The sequence below is a fragment of the Rhagoletis pomonella genome, unplaced genomic scaffold, assembly GCF_013731165.1.
Source record: "Rhagoletis pomonella isolate Grant_MI unplaced genomic scaffold, Rhpom_1.0 Rhpom_scaffold_00005, whole genome shotgun sequence".
Classification (NCBI taxonomy): domain Eukaryota; kingdom Metazoa; phylum Arthropoda; class Insecta; order Diptera; family Tephritidae; genus Rhagoletis; species Rhagoletis pomonella.
Genome location: NW_023458559.1, coordinates 16,364,196 through 16,383,382, shown reverse-complemented (window position 1 = coordinate 16,383,382; position 19,187 = coordinate 16,364,196). Strand labels below are relative to the sequence as shown.

The following is a 19,187-nucleotide window of genomic DNA, read 5'->3' as shown; positions in this document are numbered from 1 at the left end:
GGCTTATATAAGGAATTATATATGCCATACTGTTCTAGCTGGGTATTCATCAGCTCAAAAATTTTAAGCATATTATCATATTCCTGTGAATAAAAACACGCCTTATTTTATTATTTTAATTATCTACAACTTTATGAGACTACCAAGCCATATATATATCTATTCAGATAATCGGAACGCTATTGAGAAGGCATACAATTTAGTACTTTTTCAGCTAAAGGGCTTTTTTTCTTCCCGTTTTTCTTGTACTTCCAAAATACAATATTGACCTAAGGTAGTTCGATTTCGAGCTGTCACAACGTACAACACCTTTCATTATTGCATCATGGGCATATTTAACAAGGTAGAAGTGACAAACAGCTCGAACTCTCTTGTAGCTAGTTATAATGTCAAAAAACTGTGAACAAACAAATTAACCCTATGAGGTGCGCGTGCTATGTTCGCTACAAATTAGCATCAATTGAACCTCATCATGGTGAAATTATACCAGGTGTAGTAATAAGAGCGAGATAAAAGATTTGACCCTATCTTATTTGAAAATTTGCCTTTAAAAATTTGTATAAGATAGCCGCATGTCAGGAAAATAAAGCGAGAATGCTTTTTTATTACTTTCACCATGGAAATGCATCAGCATAAGTACATACATATGAATGTACGTATACTAATTTTAAGGATTACTTCAATATTACCTTCAAGGAATTTTAGCTGCATTCGCAATGTCTATTCGCAAGTCTAGGTCCTGACGCGGTTATGTGTGCATAATATTATAAGAAAATTCTTTTACTCAGTTCTGAATTTCTGTATGCTTCAGGCAACTAAGTCTTCTAACTTCGCAACTAGGCGCCTTATAGTATCGCACCACTTTCCACATAATACAACGCTCGTAGTTCCTGCTCCTTTTCATTTTTGTTTATGTATGTGTCTATAAATGCATGTGGTCGAAAAACAAAAAAAACTCACACAATTCAAAACTATCTCAAAGCACAATTGAATTTTTAATGAAAATTAAAAAATGCCAACTTGAAAAGGGTTAAAAGTTATTCATCATTTGACATTATAGTCGGTGTTCAAAAGAGAGAAATGTCAAAATCACTTCTACCTTGTTTAATATGCCTTGAGGTAATATATTTTATCCGAAATTTGTATCTGCCACTGAAGTAGGCCTGCTCTGGGTTGGGACCAAGGCATATTCAACAAGGTAGAAGTGACAATTCAGTCGAGCTCTCTCATACCTGACTGTAATGTCAAAAAATGTAAACAAAGAAATAAACCCTTTGTTATGCATTTACCATATTTGATAGAAGTCAACATCTTTGAAATGAAAATTTTTGTAAATATGAAAATATTTAAAATCTCATTAGCATTAGCTTCATTTTATTTATTGAATTTTCGCTTTAATGTAAATGTGGAAATGCACACTTACACAAAATTACACACTAAATGAAACACACTCATTTATAAAACCATTTTGACAATTTTCTTGCTTTTACTATCCCAATGCTTTTGAGCATTTATTTTTTTATACAAATACTTAATTCTAAAGTATATTAGACATTAAAAAAGTTTGATTCTTCTAAATTTACACCAGAACTTAACTTCAATAATTTATCTATTATCTAAATTTTTGCTATTCGAAATTTCCTTTCCATTAAATTTATTAAAAATTACTTTCAGTTTCTTTATGTCAACAAGGAATACTGGTTTAGGTTTTATCAGACCACCATTTGAAATTTGGCCTATCCATGTATGTATATGAAAGGGAGATTTTCTTTTCATATGCGGTATGATAAATCCTGCACCTGGGACCAAACGCGTTCACTTAGAAATACTCGGCTGCGATAGGCAACAAATAAAGTCACGACCACACGTGAAGAGTCTCCTAATGAAATATCGCAGCAATTTGCCCTCCGTTGTCGCTACACTTGACAATTCGAAGGTTTAAAATAACGCACAAGTTTGTTGTCCAGGCTCTTGACAAACACAACGCACCGCTCGCAATTCCTTTTCATTTTATTATGTATTTAAAATCAGTCGCACAGCTCACAATTGAAAATGTATATAAAAAAAAAATTTTTGAATAGTATACGGTTAAGAGTTGAAATTTCAGTCGCAGTTCAAAAGAGAGAAATGTCGAAATCACTTCTACCTTCTTATATCTTGGTTGGGACGATTAGGAGGACGACATATCTTGGTTCTTTTAAAGGATGTCAGCTCGTGAGCTTTGCAGGCATGGGGCAGAAATCGCTTAAGAGGTTACACATAGCACAGTCAAAAGTCCAATTTATAACAAATTTCTTACAATTGTTACGACTAATTTTTTTCAAATTTGTATAAAAATAAATCTCGTGTTCAAAGAACTGAATTGCTAACATGGAAAAACCAAAAACTAATCTGTGTGAAAAAATCATATTACTATTTTCTCGGGGGATATGCTTAAATCTAAATCATAACTTTTAGATTAAAAGTCGAGTGTCCACGGGGTTTGGTATTTATTAAAATTCATATGATTTACCCCAATACAAGCACGTATAATTTTTATTTTAAATCAATAGTACGGGTAATAATTCGTAGTTTTTGTTTGATGCCTTAAACACTCGACCATCAATAGAGAATAATGGAGAGAATTTCAATTAACGCGGCTCGTCAAATGTCAATAAAGATCGAGGTTTTTTTACGAATGAATAGATAGGTAGGCAGTTTTGCATAGATTAACAAATATATGTGGATGGCGTAATTACCTGGCACTGCTGCCGCTATTCATCAGGCCACCCATGTTTTGATGCAGATTTGACATCGGCGATGTGGCCTGTGAGTTGTGATGCAGATGCGCTGCTGCGGCGGCGGCCATCACGGATGCGGTATTTGGTGAATTCGTTGCGTTAACAGATGAAGAGGCGGTTGTGTTGTGCGGGTTTATATGCCCGTGACCGTGAAGATGTGTGGTGTGGTGTAGCGAATGCTGATGCTGGCTGTGCAATGCTGAAGAGTTGTGGTGTTGCAGTTGATGCGCCGATGAGCTCGAAACACCGACCCCACAACCTGATGCCACGGAGCTGCCAGATCCAGCTGAACCAGCCGACGACGAAGTTGAAGCTGACTGATGCAGCGACAATGATGTGGACGATGACGCCGGGTGGATGCTATTGCCGCCGTGTGTGTGATGCGATAGCGCTGTTGGCGACGAATGAATGCCTGAGTGCGATACTGGATGCGAGGCGGCTGCCAGTAGCGAACTGTGGTGATGGTGAAGCGACGCGGATGCTGAGCTGCTGGATGTGGGTGAGTGGCTGGTCGAGGACGCTGAATTCAACGACAATTGATGATGACTTAAATGGTGACTGTTGTGGTGTGCTTGCAAATGTGCCTGTTGATGATGATGCTGTTGCTGCTGTTGCAATTGCTGTTGTTGTTGCTGATGAACAGCAGCGGCTAATTGACCCAAATGGTGATGATGATGATGCTGGTGATGATGGTGTCCACCTGTGCTAGTTGACGAGGTGACCGCCGATGCGGAGTTGAGATGATTTTGTAGTTGCTGTCCAGTTGTGGATAACGAAAGCGGATGCGCGAGCGATATGCCTGATAGCGACAATGATGGGATACGATCCATCATTTTGTGGAGAAGACCAGGAAATTTTGGTTGGTTGGCGTGCTTCCGGCTGCAGGAGTGGTAGTGTAATTAGATATCGGGTCAGGTGGGAGCGCCGGATTGGTGGTGCTAAGGTTGATGACAAGAGTCGTTGGAAGCGTGAGGCTGTAAAATATTAAAAATACAAAAAATTCCAGTAAAGCATTTTCTGTGGATAGTTTTAAATAATATATGTAGATATAAACATTTCACAAACAAACATATGCAGGGAGTCCAAGAACACCCGCCCACCCCTTCTAAAATGGAGGAAGATGTTTTCTATTGGAAGACGCAAGAAATGAACTACCAAGTCGGGGTACTGAATCATTTGGTCGTATTACGGTCTTCCGGTTTCGAGCGGAAGTGTGTTAAACTTACCGAAAGTCCATTTTTTTTAAATAGGAGATACATGTCGTTTATTTCATTTCCGGTCGAAACTCTAGGTCGGTAAAACAACAAAAAGATAGAGCATCTCCGATTTTGTGGTTCATACTATTGTATTTTCGAATAAACAACATTTTTCACCATTTTAGAAGGGATGGACGGATGGTTTAGGACACCTTGTATGTATATGAATATATGCTAATAAAAATTTCCGTTATACATGGTATGTATGTGGTTTTTAATAACCAAGTTGTAATTGAGTTTTATAATAACTTATTTCTACATATGTACATGCAATTTTGATGAGTCGTTCGTCGTACAGGCTAACCTAATATTCGCGGGTTGCGTTTTAGTATGCATGACGTCGAATTTTTTTTGCGTCACCAGAAATTGGTTTGGTAACTGCAAATTTACTCAAAGCTTGCTTATTCGCAACTTAACTCGTAGCTTTTTGTTTTACAAATGAGCTTTCCGTGCACTGTAGCAAGACCTTTATATACCAACATTGCTTCGCACCCATGGTAACTCTAGAAGGTTCTTATCGAGAGTTATCGTTATCGAACGTTCCCGTCCTTCTCTACTACATAGAACCATCTGTCATTCTTTTCTGTTTTGCTTTCACCTGCCATTCGTGTTTTCAGTATTCCCCACAATATTATGCATTTAAATTTTTTTTCGAAATTTGATTAAATGATAATTGCCAAAGTATGTATGAAAAATAAATGTATTATAAACGAAACAATAAGTTTATCTAACATACCCTGTTAACCTTCTCAATTACATCAACAACTTTTCTAATTTCTTTACCTGTATAGTTTTGCCACCAGCAGAACTACCCACCCGGGCACAGGCGTTTCGCCGCCCCTGTGAACAGCTGATAAATTGCTTGTTTATTCGCAGCAAATTCCTAATAAAACAATATATTTTATACATATTTAAATAGGTTAATTTCGTCAATTTCAACAATGAAAACAAATTAAGAGTTTCCTTATTACTTTAAATTGCATTCAGCAACTAGCGATCAGCTGGCAAATTCTTACAAGTAAAAATTTATCTAACGGGTGATTTTTTAAGAGCTTGATACCTTTTTTTTTAAAAAAAACGCATAAAATTTGCAAAATCTCATCGGTTCTTTATTTGAAACGTTAGATTGGTCCATGACATTTACTTTTTGAAGATAATTTCATTTAAATGTTGACCGCGGCTGCGTCTTAGGTGGTCCATTCGGAAAGTCCAATTTTGGGCAACTTTTTCGAGCATTTCGGCCGGAATAGCCCGAATTTCTTCGGAAATGTTGTCTTCCAAAGCTGGAATAGTTGCTGGCTTATTTCTGTAGACTTTAGACTTGACGTAGCCCCACAAAAAAATAGTCTAAAGGCGTCAAATCGCATGATCTTGGTGGCCAACTTACCGGTCCATTTCTTGATATGAATTGTTCTCCGAAGTTTTCCCTCAAAATGGCCATAGAATCGCGAGCTGTGTGGCATGTAGCGCCATCTTGTTGAAACCACATGTCAACCAAGTTCAGTTCTTCCATTTTTGGCAACAAAAAGTTTGTTAGCATCGAACGATAGCGATCGCCATTCACCGTAACGTTGCGTCCAACAGCATCTTTGAAAAAATACGGTCCAATGATTCCACCAGCGTACAAACCACACCAAACAGTGCATTTTTCGGGATGCATGGGCAGTTCTTGAACGGCTTCTGGTTGCTCTTCACTCCAAATGCGGCAATTTTGCTTATTTACGAAGCCATTCAACCAGAAATGAGCCTCATCGCTGAACAAAATTTGTCGATAAAAAAGCGGATTTTCTGCCAACTTTTCTAGGGCCCATTCACTGAAAATTCGACGTTGTGGCAGATCGTTCGGCTTCAGTTCTTGCACGAGCTGTATTTTATACGGTTTTACACCAAGATCTTTGCGTAAAATCTTCCATGTGGTCGAATAACACAAACCCAATTGCTGCGAACGGCGACGAATCGACATTTCACGGTCTTCAGCAACACTCTCAGAAACAGACGCAATATTCTCTTCTGTACGCACTGTACGCATTCGTGTGGTTGGTTTAATGTCCAATAAAGTAAACTGAGTGCGAAACTTGGTCACAATCGCATTAATTGTTTGCTCACTTGGTCGATTATGTAGACCATAAATCGGACGTAAAGCGCGAAACACATTTCGAACCGAACACTGATTTTGGTAATAAAATTCAATGATTTGCAAGCGTTGCTCGTTAGTAAGTCTATTCATGATGAAATGTCAAAGCATACTGAGCATCTTTCTCTTTGACACCATGTCTGAAATCCCACGTGATCTGTCAAATACTAATGCATGAAAATCCTAACCTCAAAAAAATCACCCGTTAGTAAAATCCAGTAAAAACTTGGAACTTCAACTGCCATTTTTCGCTCTCTCAATTTCCCCTACTTTGCAAGCTTTTGCTTACCAAAACGCCAAAACATGAAAATTCGTAAAAACTTTTACTGGAAATGAGTAAACAACAACAACTAATAAATTGGCGGCGTGCGTGAATATTAGGTTAGCATGTTAGGGTTCAAAATTTGTCCCTCCCGGTGATTTACTTCCTTCTAATTTTGCTACATGAAATCATACTTGTTTTGAAAACAATGTTAGCAGAGGACTTTTTTTTTAGTTATAGCTAAAATTTTTGAATTCCTTATGCAATACAATATTACAAAAGCATCTCAAAATGTTTACGTTTACTCAAGCCTTTTCTGTGCTTTTGCAGGTATCGCATACGATCTTCAAAATTGACAGAATTCAAAATTTTACATTTTTGAAGTTGTGCGCTATAAATTTACACAGATCTTTTAATTACTTTTCAGCAAAATCTGGAGCAAATCCTTGTTATAATTTGTTGAAAAAACCTAAAGTAAAGTCTGCTTTGCCCATTTAATTAGCAGAAATAAGAATAAGAAAAGAAATAGTTCTGCACATTTTCTGACAAATGTGTAATTTTGAGTTGTGTCACTTTTGAAAATTGTTGTGCGATGTGTAAAATACGTTTTCGCCGCATATTTATGGCGGAAAAAATATTCGTAAGCCTAACACTGTGAGATTTTAACCAAGCATTTCGTCGGAAGGAATCCGTGACCGAATAAAATTCTATTCGAAACTTCTTTTCGGTAGTGAGCTCATTTTTTCAATTAAAATGGTATTGGTAAGAAAACAACGGATGGTGTTGATCTGGACCAGTATAGGTTTATCGTTGAATGCTTTAATTACGTGAAATATGTACATTTTTTGTTGTTTTTTGAAAAAAACAATTTATCTCAAGTCGAATTCATATAAGGTTAGATCATGAGTACAAAAATAACAATTAAACTAACCAACTTTACGCACAATGACTGTAAGAATTACAACAAATTCATCATTTTGACGCGAAAATCCAGCTGGTCTGGTAACAACCATTCGCCTTCATTTATCCTATATGAGTGAACACTAACTAATTTGTTTCTTAACCATTTTTTTGTATGTTTATGAAGTATAAAACGAACTATAAATGAATCGAAAGAATTTTTGACTTCCATAGTGTGGACCAGGCGTACTTATTTTTGAATAACTGGTAGAGGCATTTTTAGAGCCAAAGTTTATCTCACTTAACACCATTTGATTTCTGTGATTGTGTGATGGATATGCATTGATGACCCATAAAATTTCGAGTATAATTTTGCACTCCAAATACATAAAGATAACTTTGCGTCACGTACATTATCATATACATATAGGTTTGTATGTATATGTACATACCCTGCAGTAAAAAAATTCAATTGATAAAAAATTAACATCGTAGTTTATTTTCTTAAAGCAAGTTTCTATTTAAATATCCCAATACAAAAATTACTTTGAATGCACTTTTTCCCGTACCTGACATATGCTCTTTCAAACTGTATCTATTTAGTAAGTTTTCTTCAAAGAAAATAAACAGCTAAAGGTGAATACTAACTGAATCCAAGTCAGTTTTAAATTATTTTCCTGTTAGCTTCATTTCCAGCAGGGTACTTAACACATCGTTTTGGTCATAACAACAATCGGATTACAAGCAAGAGGGCGAAAATAGTGTCCAGCAAACCAGTAAATATGTCTAATGCAAAATGCAAACAAATCACAGAGTAAAATCCAATCCATAAATATGTAGACGATAACATCACTTAGGCACACCGCACATTACGCTCCTAATCATAGTACAATAATCGTTTCGCCATGCCGTATCTACTTCTGATTATCTACGCACCATACAACCGCACATCACACATTTTTGGTATTTTTTATAACTTTCATGAACATGAAATGGTATAATAACCAGTGTTGCCACGGACAATTTTTTTTTCCTACCAAAATTTCCTACCAAGACCAACCAAAACCTACCAACCATTTTCGAGTTTTTGATTTTTTTTTGTCAAGTTTATGTTAATATAGATACATAGCGTTTAGTAAAACTAAAAACAGCTAGCGCAATAAAAAAAATTAACTGCGTATAACAATTAATTTTACTGTACAGAATTATACAAATGTATGTCTCTTTACACATACATATTATTATTATTATTATTACGGCAGGAAAAGTTCGGCTGCGACTTAAGAAGATCTAAGTGTGCTAAACCACAATTGTATTCACTCCAACCTTAGGCTAGTTAAGAAATTAAGCACCAAGGTATATCAGTCTGCTATTCATGATACGTGGGCAGTCATATAGAAAATGCTCTGGGGTTTCCGCCACCAGCCCACTAAAGACTCGGGACCATTAAAGCGCATTTAGGCTCCACGCTTTGCGAGACAGTCAGCCCTTCCGTTGCCTTCAAACCCCTTATGTCCTAGAATCCACCATAACATTGCGCTATTGTGGGCTACCAGGTGGTTCAATAGAGTTTGACTGGTGCCAACTAGATGCCGTTTATTAAGTCGATGACCTTTAACGCTGCCATAATATTTATTTTGGCCACATTTTCTCTTCCACGAAGGCATTCGCGAACACATGCCTGGAATATCGCTGGGTATGTGCCCATTGGCAGACTTTCCTGGAATCTTGGTCCAAATAGGCCTGCCAAAGTACTCCCGTCGTCCATCTTCGATCCGTCGGAATACCATACCCGGAATTTTTCGTTAATCATAGCTATTCTCGCTTGACAGCAGTCCCTTTCAGGAATCCTGACCTTATAGTGTTTGTAGAAGGATAACTCGGTATCATCTTGAAATGACTGGAAAACCTCCAAATGACATCGAAGATCTCCAATATTTTTACTGATTGTATTGGGCATGTGTAAGGCGCTCCAGCAGGCCTATTTTTTAATCAGAATTGACAAAGGACGAATGCCTGTAATGAAACCAAGCTCTTCCGTTGGACAGGGGCGCATACCTCCTGTGAAGGCCACGCGGACCAGTCGGTGTATCTTACTCACTCTGGCACCCGCGTTTACTTGCTTAGCTTCTGGCCACCAGCCCAGTACCGCATATCTAACAACGGGTTTTACTACCGTATTGAAAGACCAATACATTAGTTTGGGTGATATTCCCCAAGTCTTACCATGAAGTCTCTAACAGGCATAAAACAAACTTGTAGCCTTGTTGGTAACCTTCCAGAGATGTGAGTTCCAACTGAGGCTTTTGTCCAGAGTTATCCCTAGATACCTCGCCTCTTCTGAGAACTCAATTTCTGTCCCTGCCGAGATGGGTCTAGCGAAGGTGACTTTCCTTCTTTGGTAAATGGGGCAATGGTGGACTTCAGTGGGTATATAGACAAGCCCTTTTCAGCGCACCAGTCTTCCGTGCATATACATACATATATATGTACATATGTATGTAGTTTATCATAACTTTGTAGTTCAGTTCAATTTAAATTAACTTGTAGGCGCATCAAGCACAATAAGGAACAAGGTTTCTAAAAAGTTTAGAGATACATATATATTTCATATAGAAGAAATGAAATGAAACGATAAGAACGTCGAGCTTATCCGATTTAGCCATTTGAACGCAATATACATAGTTCCTCAGTTTTCGACATTTCCGACTAAAATTTGGTAATGGGGTGTATTTTTTATAATGTATTTGTCGGAACAGGAAAATCGGACATATATTACATATAGCTCCCATACAATTGTTCAGACATGAGATTTTTTGTTATAACTTCTTCATTTATGCAGCTATGAATGATCAGATTACAAAGATCGGGTCACTATAACCTATGGCCTGCATTAAACGGATTGATCAGATATTGGATTTTACTTTAAAATTCCTTCCTTTGGACGGCAAAAACCGAGCAATTTCGAAATTTTCTAAATAATCGTACAGTGCGATCTACATTTTGTTCAATTCACATATCGTCGCTTAAAGTACAAAATCGCGTATCAACAAAATGCAAAACTGCGTATCAAGCAATCGCATTTCTGGCTAGTATATTTCAGGACGAATGGATAAGAATTGAGCCAAGAGCTTGTATGAGCAAATTCAATCTTTGAAAACAAATTTCAGTTACGCGGATTTGCAGAATGACGATACGCGGTTTTGTACTTTAAACGACGATATGAAACAACTAATTTCAAATGCAGTAATCGGTTGAAGTAAAATTTTCTGATGTTCATGAAAGGTATGAAGCCTTCGGCATAGCCAAATGCAGCATTGAATTCACTTGTTTATATTAGACACTTCCATGGTCCCATATCAATCATTTTCTGTTTAAATTACCAACTATTTCGTAATTTTTTTATTTTGCAATACATAAATTAAAACAATGACGATTTCAAACCCTTTAATGTTGTTAAGTCGAAACGATTACACTACTTTGATTGTCGCCTAATGTGCGGAGTGCCTTAGTTGCTGTGAAAGTGAGTGCTGCCCAACTCGTGGATGGCGTTAAGTATAAAAGTGCATATTTGTATTCATAAGCAATCATATCAGAAAGGGGACAATTCTTGTCTCAATTTTATAATCTCTTAAGCAAACGCGAGTGCCAAGAACAGGGTTAACCCAAATTTTGTGTGGCATATGTCGTGGCCATATGTCCGGCATCCGCACACCGTATACACTTGATTGTGTACATGTACTTATGATGTACAATCGTGTTCAAAAAAATGGTAGTTCGAGAGCTCAAACTATATATTTTGCAGAAGGGCAACCGCAATTAGAAGCAACTTTTTTATGTTTTATTTTTGGATTTTGGTCGGAAACTGGGCTCGAACCCAGACCCTGCGGAATGCTAGTGTGCACTGCTATCCACTGCACCACAGCAGTAGTAGGGCTTAAAATAAGCAGCTCAATATTTTTAAAGAAACAATAAGGCCTCAGTAATTACGCGATTTCTAATAACTTGGCTATTTCCTAATGAAAAATTGTACTCCTCTTTACAATCGGGTAGCGAAGCGCATCGATTTATTGAGAAGTGAGAAGCAATAATTATGCTAAGAAACCAAAACACAATCCAAATGAAAACTAAGAAAAAAAGTTTGATGCTAATATATTATTTATATTAATTAACCACAACATTCTAAAGCGATTGACGAGTTCTTTAAAATAGCGTTATTTTGCCCTCAACTTAGTCAAAAATGATTACGAATAAGCTATGTCTATCAGATATAGCACAGTCTATTTGCATCTAACATAATTAGGTTGGATTCCCGTGGATAGAATGCGCACAAATGGGAAGCTGGAGGTCCCAGCTTGGCACAAATAGAATTTTATCCGACTTTTTCTCGTTTCTTATTACCTCAACTGAGATTAAAAAAATTTTACAATGAAGTAGAGAAAATTGTTTAAAATGTGTAGTAAATATTTTATAAGAAATACCACATAAGTAATTGTTAAAAGGGATGTCTAACATATTAACGACCAGAAAATGATAAAAAATTTACCAGGTTTAAAGGTTGAAAAAATTAAATCAGCAAAACACTTTTATATCAACCAAAACAAGGATTTAATAAGTTTCTAGAGAGAAATAATAGATTGGCGCTTACACATATGTTAGTGTTTGGTCGGGCTTCTCCTCCGAATCACACAAAGCGGAGGGACCTACAGTTTTACGCCGACTCCGAACGGCGATTGTGTTTTTATGAGAAGCTGTTTTTCATGGCAGAAATACACTCGGAGGTTTGCCATTGCGTGCCGAGGGACGACCGCTGTTAAGAAAAATCCTTTTTCTATATTTTTTGCGATGTTGCTTTGACCAGGGCTTGAACCCAGGTGCTGATGAGTGAAAGCGCGCACAGCTTACCACTACACCACAGCGGCCGACAGAAGAGAGAAATGGGCCACTATTATTTTGAACCTTAAATTTTCGCGAAAATATCTAGAAATTACTTTTTTAGCTGATATATCGTCGCTACCATGTCAAACTATCAAATGTGAAAATATGCCTTGCGCATGCGTTTAAATGATACACAAGTTGGCAAATCGTCAAATTTCTGGTCTTCTTAGAAGCCAGAGGATACTGGCTTTAAGAAAGTGTGGAGAGTTGCTTTCTAGTTTGATATGTATGAATGATCTACTCGCACTACAACTTTTTTGAACGCTACTGTCTATACATATGTATGTTTGTCTATACATATATGTATGTTTGTACGAAGAAATGTTTAGCTCGTTTGGGGTGTAGCAATTTTTGTAAAGGGATGTTTTTACTAACGACGAATTTAATGCTTATAAAGACTTGTAGTTAACCGCAAATTGAAAATGGGTACAAAATATAAAGAGTAAGAAAAAATAATGATATGGGCAGTGGGAAAAAGTAATGGATGGAGTTATGCATTCCAATTGGTTTGCTTTACAGTCTCGTCGGGTTTGATGTTTCAAGTGCCTTTACGCCTAATGAATTTTCCATTATGCTGAGAATACTGCCCATGAAAACCGTCAACGTGGACAACGAACCACTTTAGAGGTGTGGTGTACAAACGACTTCTGCACAGTAGTCAAATGAGGTAGAATGTTTGGAAAATGTATCAACAACATAAGCATGCACTTTCGAGTTTATTTTTTTACTTTTTATAATGAATTTTAAACTCTTTCTTTCCCTCTCCCTCACATTAAAAGATTTATTTACTTTTATATACACACATGCATATGCACATAAATATGTTTTAATACTTGCTTCATAATTAATTACATGAAGAATTCGAAATAAATTTGCTACTTTGTTTTGCTATATTGTACTAACACAAAGGGATGCCCAGATTTAAATTCTAAGAATTTACGCCTTAGATTGGTCACAGTGTATTGCGATAGGGTTGAAATTTTAATGGCACTGCTACTCGTAACAATTCTAAAGAGTCGTATGCTTCGTGTCTGTGAGTGAGCGTGCCTTGTCGAGTGTTTCCTTTCGAATTGCCATTTGCACTGACGATGGTTATTTAAGCGGAAGCGGAAGTGCGTTTGCCAGCAAGCCAAAGTGTTGGCCACAGGCAAATGACAGCTTCGCACAAAAAACTTATTTGATTTGAATATTTTATAAAAGCGTGAAACAAAGCAAAGTTTTACAGAGCTCAAAAGTAGAAAAACCATTGATGTATATAATTCAGCTTATTTACGCCTTTAGGTCGGTTTCCTTTGAATTGTAGACTACGAGGCAACCCACGACACCAACGAGTTGCATTTGAGGTGCCCATTGGGGGTGAGCGGTCAAAAGCTTTAATGGTTTAAATCAATTACTTAATTGATCAAGAACGAGGGACAAATAGAGAGCTAATGTCTGTATGTATGTATGCACTTCGAGTGCTTAAGCTGGTGCGGAGGTAGAGGTCAGTAAACTCTTCAAATTATCCTTTCGTTAAACAAATTGTTCCCAAGTGAATAAAGAAATTTCTAATGGATGCGTGTCGTCGAGTGGCCTAAACTGTCGCTCAGAGAACCACAGTGGGATAATAATGTTCCATCCTTTGCATTTTTTTGCCTTAGGCTGAACAGCCTTCCACCCTCTTTTTTTGATGTTGTTCCTCACACTTTTTGGCTTTTGGCAAAATCTCTTTTCGTTTTCATGTTATGAGTTGTATTGTTTTTGGAGCGGTATGGAGTGAAAAGCGTCCAAATACAATAATAAACAGGCTATTTATTTAATTTTCATGAGGCTTAACTTAAACGCTTTATGGCCAGCTTAAGTATCGGTTTATGACACCGACAGTTGTTCGTCAACTTTCTCGCTGTTTGTGCAGTTATTGAGTGGCTCTCCTTTTAATTACGTTCTATGTATGCACGTAAATATTATTTACATACATATGTATGTACATTAGACTGCATCACTCCCAATACAAAAAAAAAATCGGTACTGTTTTTCCATTGGAATTATAAAACCTATTGTATTTTAAGACGTCCACCAAAATATTTCGAAAAAATATTAAGGTTTACGTGAGCTGCACCGATTTGAATATACTTACCTCCAAAAATAGAGTTTTTTATGAATAAAAATAGTTTCTTAAAGATGTTTTTTGAAAAAATTCCCTCAAATGACAAAACGGTTTAAGCTTAAAAAAAATGCACAAAAACATTTAAAAAAAAATTAAAAAATTTTTTACGGAATCATAATAATGAAATTTTGATGATGATTTGAACTTTTTTCAAAGATTGGTATAAGAAAAACTTGAATAACTGAACCTAAACACTCCCAATTTAGACTTGTGCGCTATCATTGGAAAGGTATTTTCTCACCCTTTTTATTTATTTGCTAATAAACTCATTAAAAGGATGAAAGAGAAAGGTAGGATGAACGAACATCATTCAAAGTTGAATTAAGATGTGTTGGTATTTAAAAAAAAAATTGAGACACGAACGACTTTTTTTGCACATAAATAACAAATAGTGGAAAAATACATTTCTACCGAGATCTCATAATTCTAAATCGGAATTGTTTTGGCCCAGGTATTTAAGTTTCACGTAAATCAATCTTTGAAGTATCTATAAAAACCGCATCAAAAATCTCATTATTATGATTCCGTTGAAAAGATTTTTAAATATTTTTATGAAGATTTTTGAAGCCTAATCAGCTTTGTCATCTGAGGGGACTTTTTTCAAAAAGTTCTTTAAGAAACTATTTCTATTCATAAAAAACTCCATTTTTGGAGGTATTTTCAAATCGGCCCAGGCTTGAATCTTAATATTTTTCCGAAATATTTTGGTGGACGTCTTAAAATATAATATTTTATTTTAGAAAATTTTGATTTTTTCGACCCTTTTCCAAAATTATGTGCGACTTTTGCCCTTTCTCACAGATTTTTTAGGAATTGTTAACAGAACCTTGCTATTAAAAAATATTTCCTCCTGTAAAACGAAATCATTCATCACCTTAGACGTTTAAAGGAAATGCAACTCTTCTCCTTGCAACAACTCGGTTACTGTATATGTTTGCAAAGCTTGTCCCGCTATTTACCTTTATACTCAACAGTGGAGCGTTCGAGCAGCGAAAATACTTTATAAAACATGTAAATTTGATTTTGGCTTTGGTTCTCAGATTTATTCTTTTGCTAGTAAAGAAAAGCAAAAATAATATGGTGACCCCTTTTTTCGTCCATTACCCCTTTTCTGCGACTTTCTGAAAATTCTCAACGGCAACTGTGCATGGATGATGTTAATATTTGAATCTCTGTTCACATTTGAAAGAGGATAATGCTTAAGTTAATGCAGATACAGGCGGATTACACAGATAAGCGAGCCCGTTTGTCACCCGTATAAAAAGTATGTACATTAGACGTGTTTTATGATGTACTAGCAGACCCGCCGAACTTCGTCCCGCCCAAAATTATTTTTTTTAGTGAAATATTTTGGTAGAACCATTTTCACCAACAATTCACGTTCACGATTTCTAGTGATACATTTATCTGCTAATACATATTACTGTTTGGTGGTTGTCAGAAGGCATATTTCCATTGCCGTCTTTAATAGCCTAACGAAAGTGTATATTCGTGAAGAAGTTCTTGAAATTCTCCAATGATCTGGCGTTTCACAGAACGGTTAGTCGCAAAATGAATTAAATTTGAAGAACTTTTTCCCATTCATCATTCCCATCTGTCCTAGAAACTATATGGTATAGTTGGTGGCAATTTAAAAATTGGTGAGTATCGTTGTTCCACACACACTTATTTCAGTCGAAATACCTTAAAGCTCTTATCAAGGAGCGCAACGGTTCTGATGGTAGACATAATGCTGGTCATTTGAGATTGACCCCTGGACAACTCAATCCTGGTGTATCCGAATCAAGCACGCAAATCACGTTCATTGGGCCAATCCCAACACACGGGAGCTCGGCATACTCGGTGGTACAGCACGTCGATGTAATCGGACATTCGCGGCACTTTTTCTCGCTTGACGCTTTTTAGTAACAACTCGACCCCAGTGTCACCCGGCGGCTGTTTTTTGCAATAGTATTGCCCTTACCGTTACCATTACATAAGTATCTCGAATATAAGCCAGATCGGATCATATTTAAGATTTTAACAATAACATGACTCCAGCGCCACCTGGTAGGTCAAACTGGGAATCTGAACAACTACGAAGAGACCTTACTCACACAAAAAAAAATTTCGTTAAAAACGATTCACTCACAAACACACCAACGAAGTATTATATTTATATACACCTTCAGTACCTTTGGGAAGACGCCGCGCCCCCTTCTTAAATATCCCCAATTTTATCTAAGAGTATGCGATTGATTTCGTATATCTCTATACTATTCTTCTTCTTCTTTTTTGGCGCTGTAACCGCCTAAGCGATTTTGGCCGAGTTCAGCAAAGCACGCCAGTCGTTTCTCCTCTGTGCCAACTGACGCCAATTGGAAACACCAAGTGAAGCCAAGTCCTTCTCCACCTGATCTTTCCATCGCAGTGGGGCCTCCCTCTTCCTCTGCTACCACCAGCGGGTTCCGAGTTGAATACTTTCAGAGCTGGAGCGTCGGTGTCCATTCGAACGACATGACCAAGCCAGCGGAGCCGCTGTATTTTAATTCGCTGCACTATGTCCATATCGTTGTAAAGCTCATACAGCTCATCGTTCCATCGTCTGCGGTACTCGCCGTCGCCAACGCGTAAAGGACCGTAAATCTTCCGCAAAATCTTTCTCTCAAACACCCCAAGAGCCGCCTCATCGGATGTTGTCATTGTCCATGCTTCTGCGCCATATACCAGCACGAACATGATGAGTGACTTATAGAGCGTGGTTTTCGTACGTCGAGAGAGGACTTTACTCCTGAATTGCCTACTCAGTCCAAAGTAGCACTTGTTGGCAAGAGTGATTCTACGTTGGATTTCAGTGCTGACATTATTATCGGTGTTAATGCTGGTTCCCAAGTAAACGAAATTCTCTACTTTCTCGAAATTGTAACTGTCAACAGTGACGTGGGTGCCAAGGCGCGAATGTGCTGACTGTTTGTTTGATGACAGGAGATACTTCGTCTTGTCCTCGTTTACCACCAGACCCATGCGCTTTGCTTCCCTATCCAACTTGGAAAAGGCAGAACAGACTTCGCGGTTTTTGTTACCGATGATGTCGATGTCATCGGCATAAGCCAGCAATTGCACGCTCTTGTAGTAAATTGTTCCTGAGCGGTTCAGTTCTGCAGCTCTTATTATCTTCTCCAACATCAGATTAAAGAAGTCACACGAAAGGGAGTCGCCCTGTCTGAAACCCCGTTTTGTGGCGAACGGCTCGGAGAGGTCTTTTCCAATTCTGACGGAGCTGGTGGTATTGCTCAACGTCATTTTACACAGCCGTATGAGTTTTGAGGGGATGCCAAATTCAGACATAGCGGCGTATAGGCAACTCCTTTTAGTGCTGTCAAAAGCGGCTTTAAAGTCGACAAATAGGTGGTGAGTGTCGATCCTTTTCTCGCGGGTCTTTTCCAAGATTTGGCGTATTGTGAATACCTGGTCTATGGTGGATTTGCCAGGTCTAAAGCCACACTGATAAGGCCCAATCAGTTCATTGACGGTGGGCTTCAGTCTTTCACACAATACGCTCGATAAGACCTTGTAACCTATGCTTAGAAGGCTGATCCCGCGGTAGTTGGCGCGAATGGCGGGGTCACCTTTCTTGTGGATTGGGCAGAGCACACTTATATTCCAGTCGTCGGGCATGCGTTCATCTGACCATATTCTGCACAAGAGTTGATGCATGCACCTTATCAACTCCTCGCCGCCGTACTTGAATAGCTCAGCTGGCAGGCTGTCAGCTCCAGCGGCTTTGTTGTTTTTCAGTCGCGTTATTGCTATACGTACCTCGTCATTGTCAGGCGGTGGAACGTCGACTCCGTCATCATCGACTGCGGGCTCGGGTTCTTCTTCTCCACAACTTTCCGTGCTGCTACCATTTAGTAGGGCGGAAAAGTGTTCCCTCCATAATTTAAGTACGCTCTGGACATCAGTTACTAGGTCGCATTATTGTTCTTACAGGAGTGCGCCCCGGTCTTTAAACCTTCCGTAAGTCGCCTAACTTTCTGGTAAAATTTCTCTATACTACTATATGTTCGAATACTCAACCATGAACACTTCCAGGAATGTTCATTATCAAAAATTCGGTTTATTTGAGTAGAGTAGAGTATTTGACTACACACGGTGTCCTTGAACCAGATTCAACTGAATCGGTCTGGAACGATGGAATTTCCGATTAAACTATTTTGGGGGAGTGTTCACAAGTTAGAATACGTGAAGTTCAAAATCGCGGCAAGTGCCGATTTCAAAAACGGTAACTTTTTCGAGTTTCTGCCGTAATTTTTGCATTTAGGTATAGTATAACTAAGACTGTATATGAGTAATTTTTTAAATATCGAACCCTAACCACCAAAATAACGTAAGCTACATTTTTTTCAAAATTTTCTTTTTGAGGCAGAAATATTTCTGCATCAAAAAGAAAATTTTGATAAAAAGAAATTTCGCTTACGTTTTTGGCAGTTAGGGCTCGATATGTATGTATATACATGTATAGCCTGTGGGAATTTCGTAGTCGTCTCCTACAATAGCCGCCAACTGTTGGTCCACTTATAACGGCCAACTTTTATCTGGTTTCAAAAAAATAAACATAAACACTTATTACTTTACAGGTGTTCTTTTAATAGTTAGTTTCTTTCATTTAACAATATTAACTTGTATTATCGTCCGGCATAGCATTTTTTTTTTTTAATTTAAACGAACTTCCAACGTTCATCATCATACATATTCAGGGCTTTTGAAAAATACCTAGTATTTTCGTAAT

The 19,187-nt window shown here is 37.6% G+C and overlaps 1 protein-coding gene across 1 annotated transcript in view; it reads right to left on the bottom strand.

Moving 5' to 3' along the window:
• Positions 1-2,472: 2,472 nt before the first annotated feature.
• Positions 2,473-19,187, bottom strand: part of LOC118738737 (histidine-rich glycoprotein-like) — a 108,459-nt gene continuing 91,744 nt past the window's right edge. The window contains exon 4 of the mRNA XM_036469669.1: positions 2,473-3,754. Coding sequence (XP_036325562.1) covers positions 2,735-3,613 — 879 coding nt within the window. The 5' untranslated portion in view covers positions 3,614-3,754 and the 3' untranslated portion in view covers positions 2,473-2,734. The remainder of the gene's footprint in view (positions 3,755-19,187) is intronic.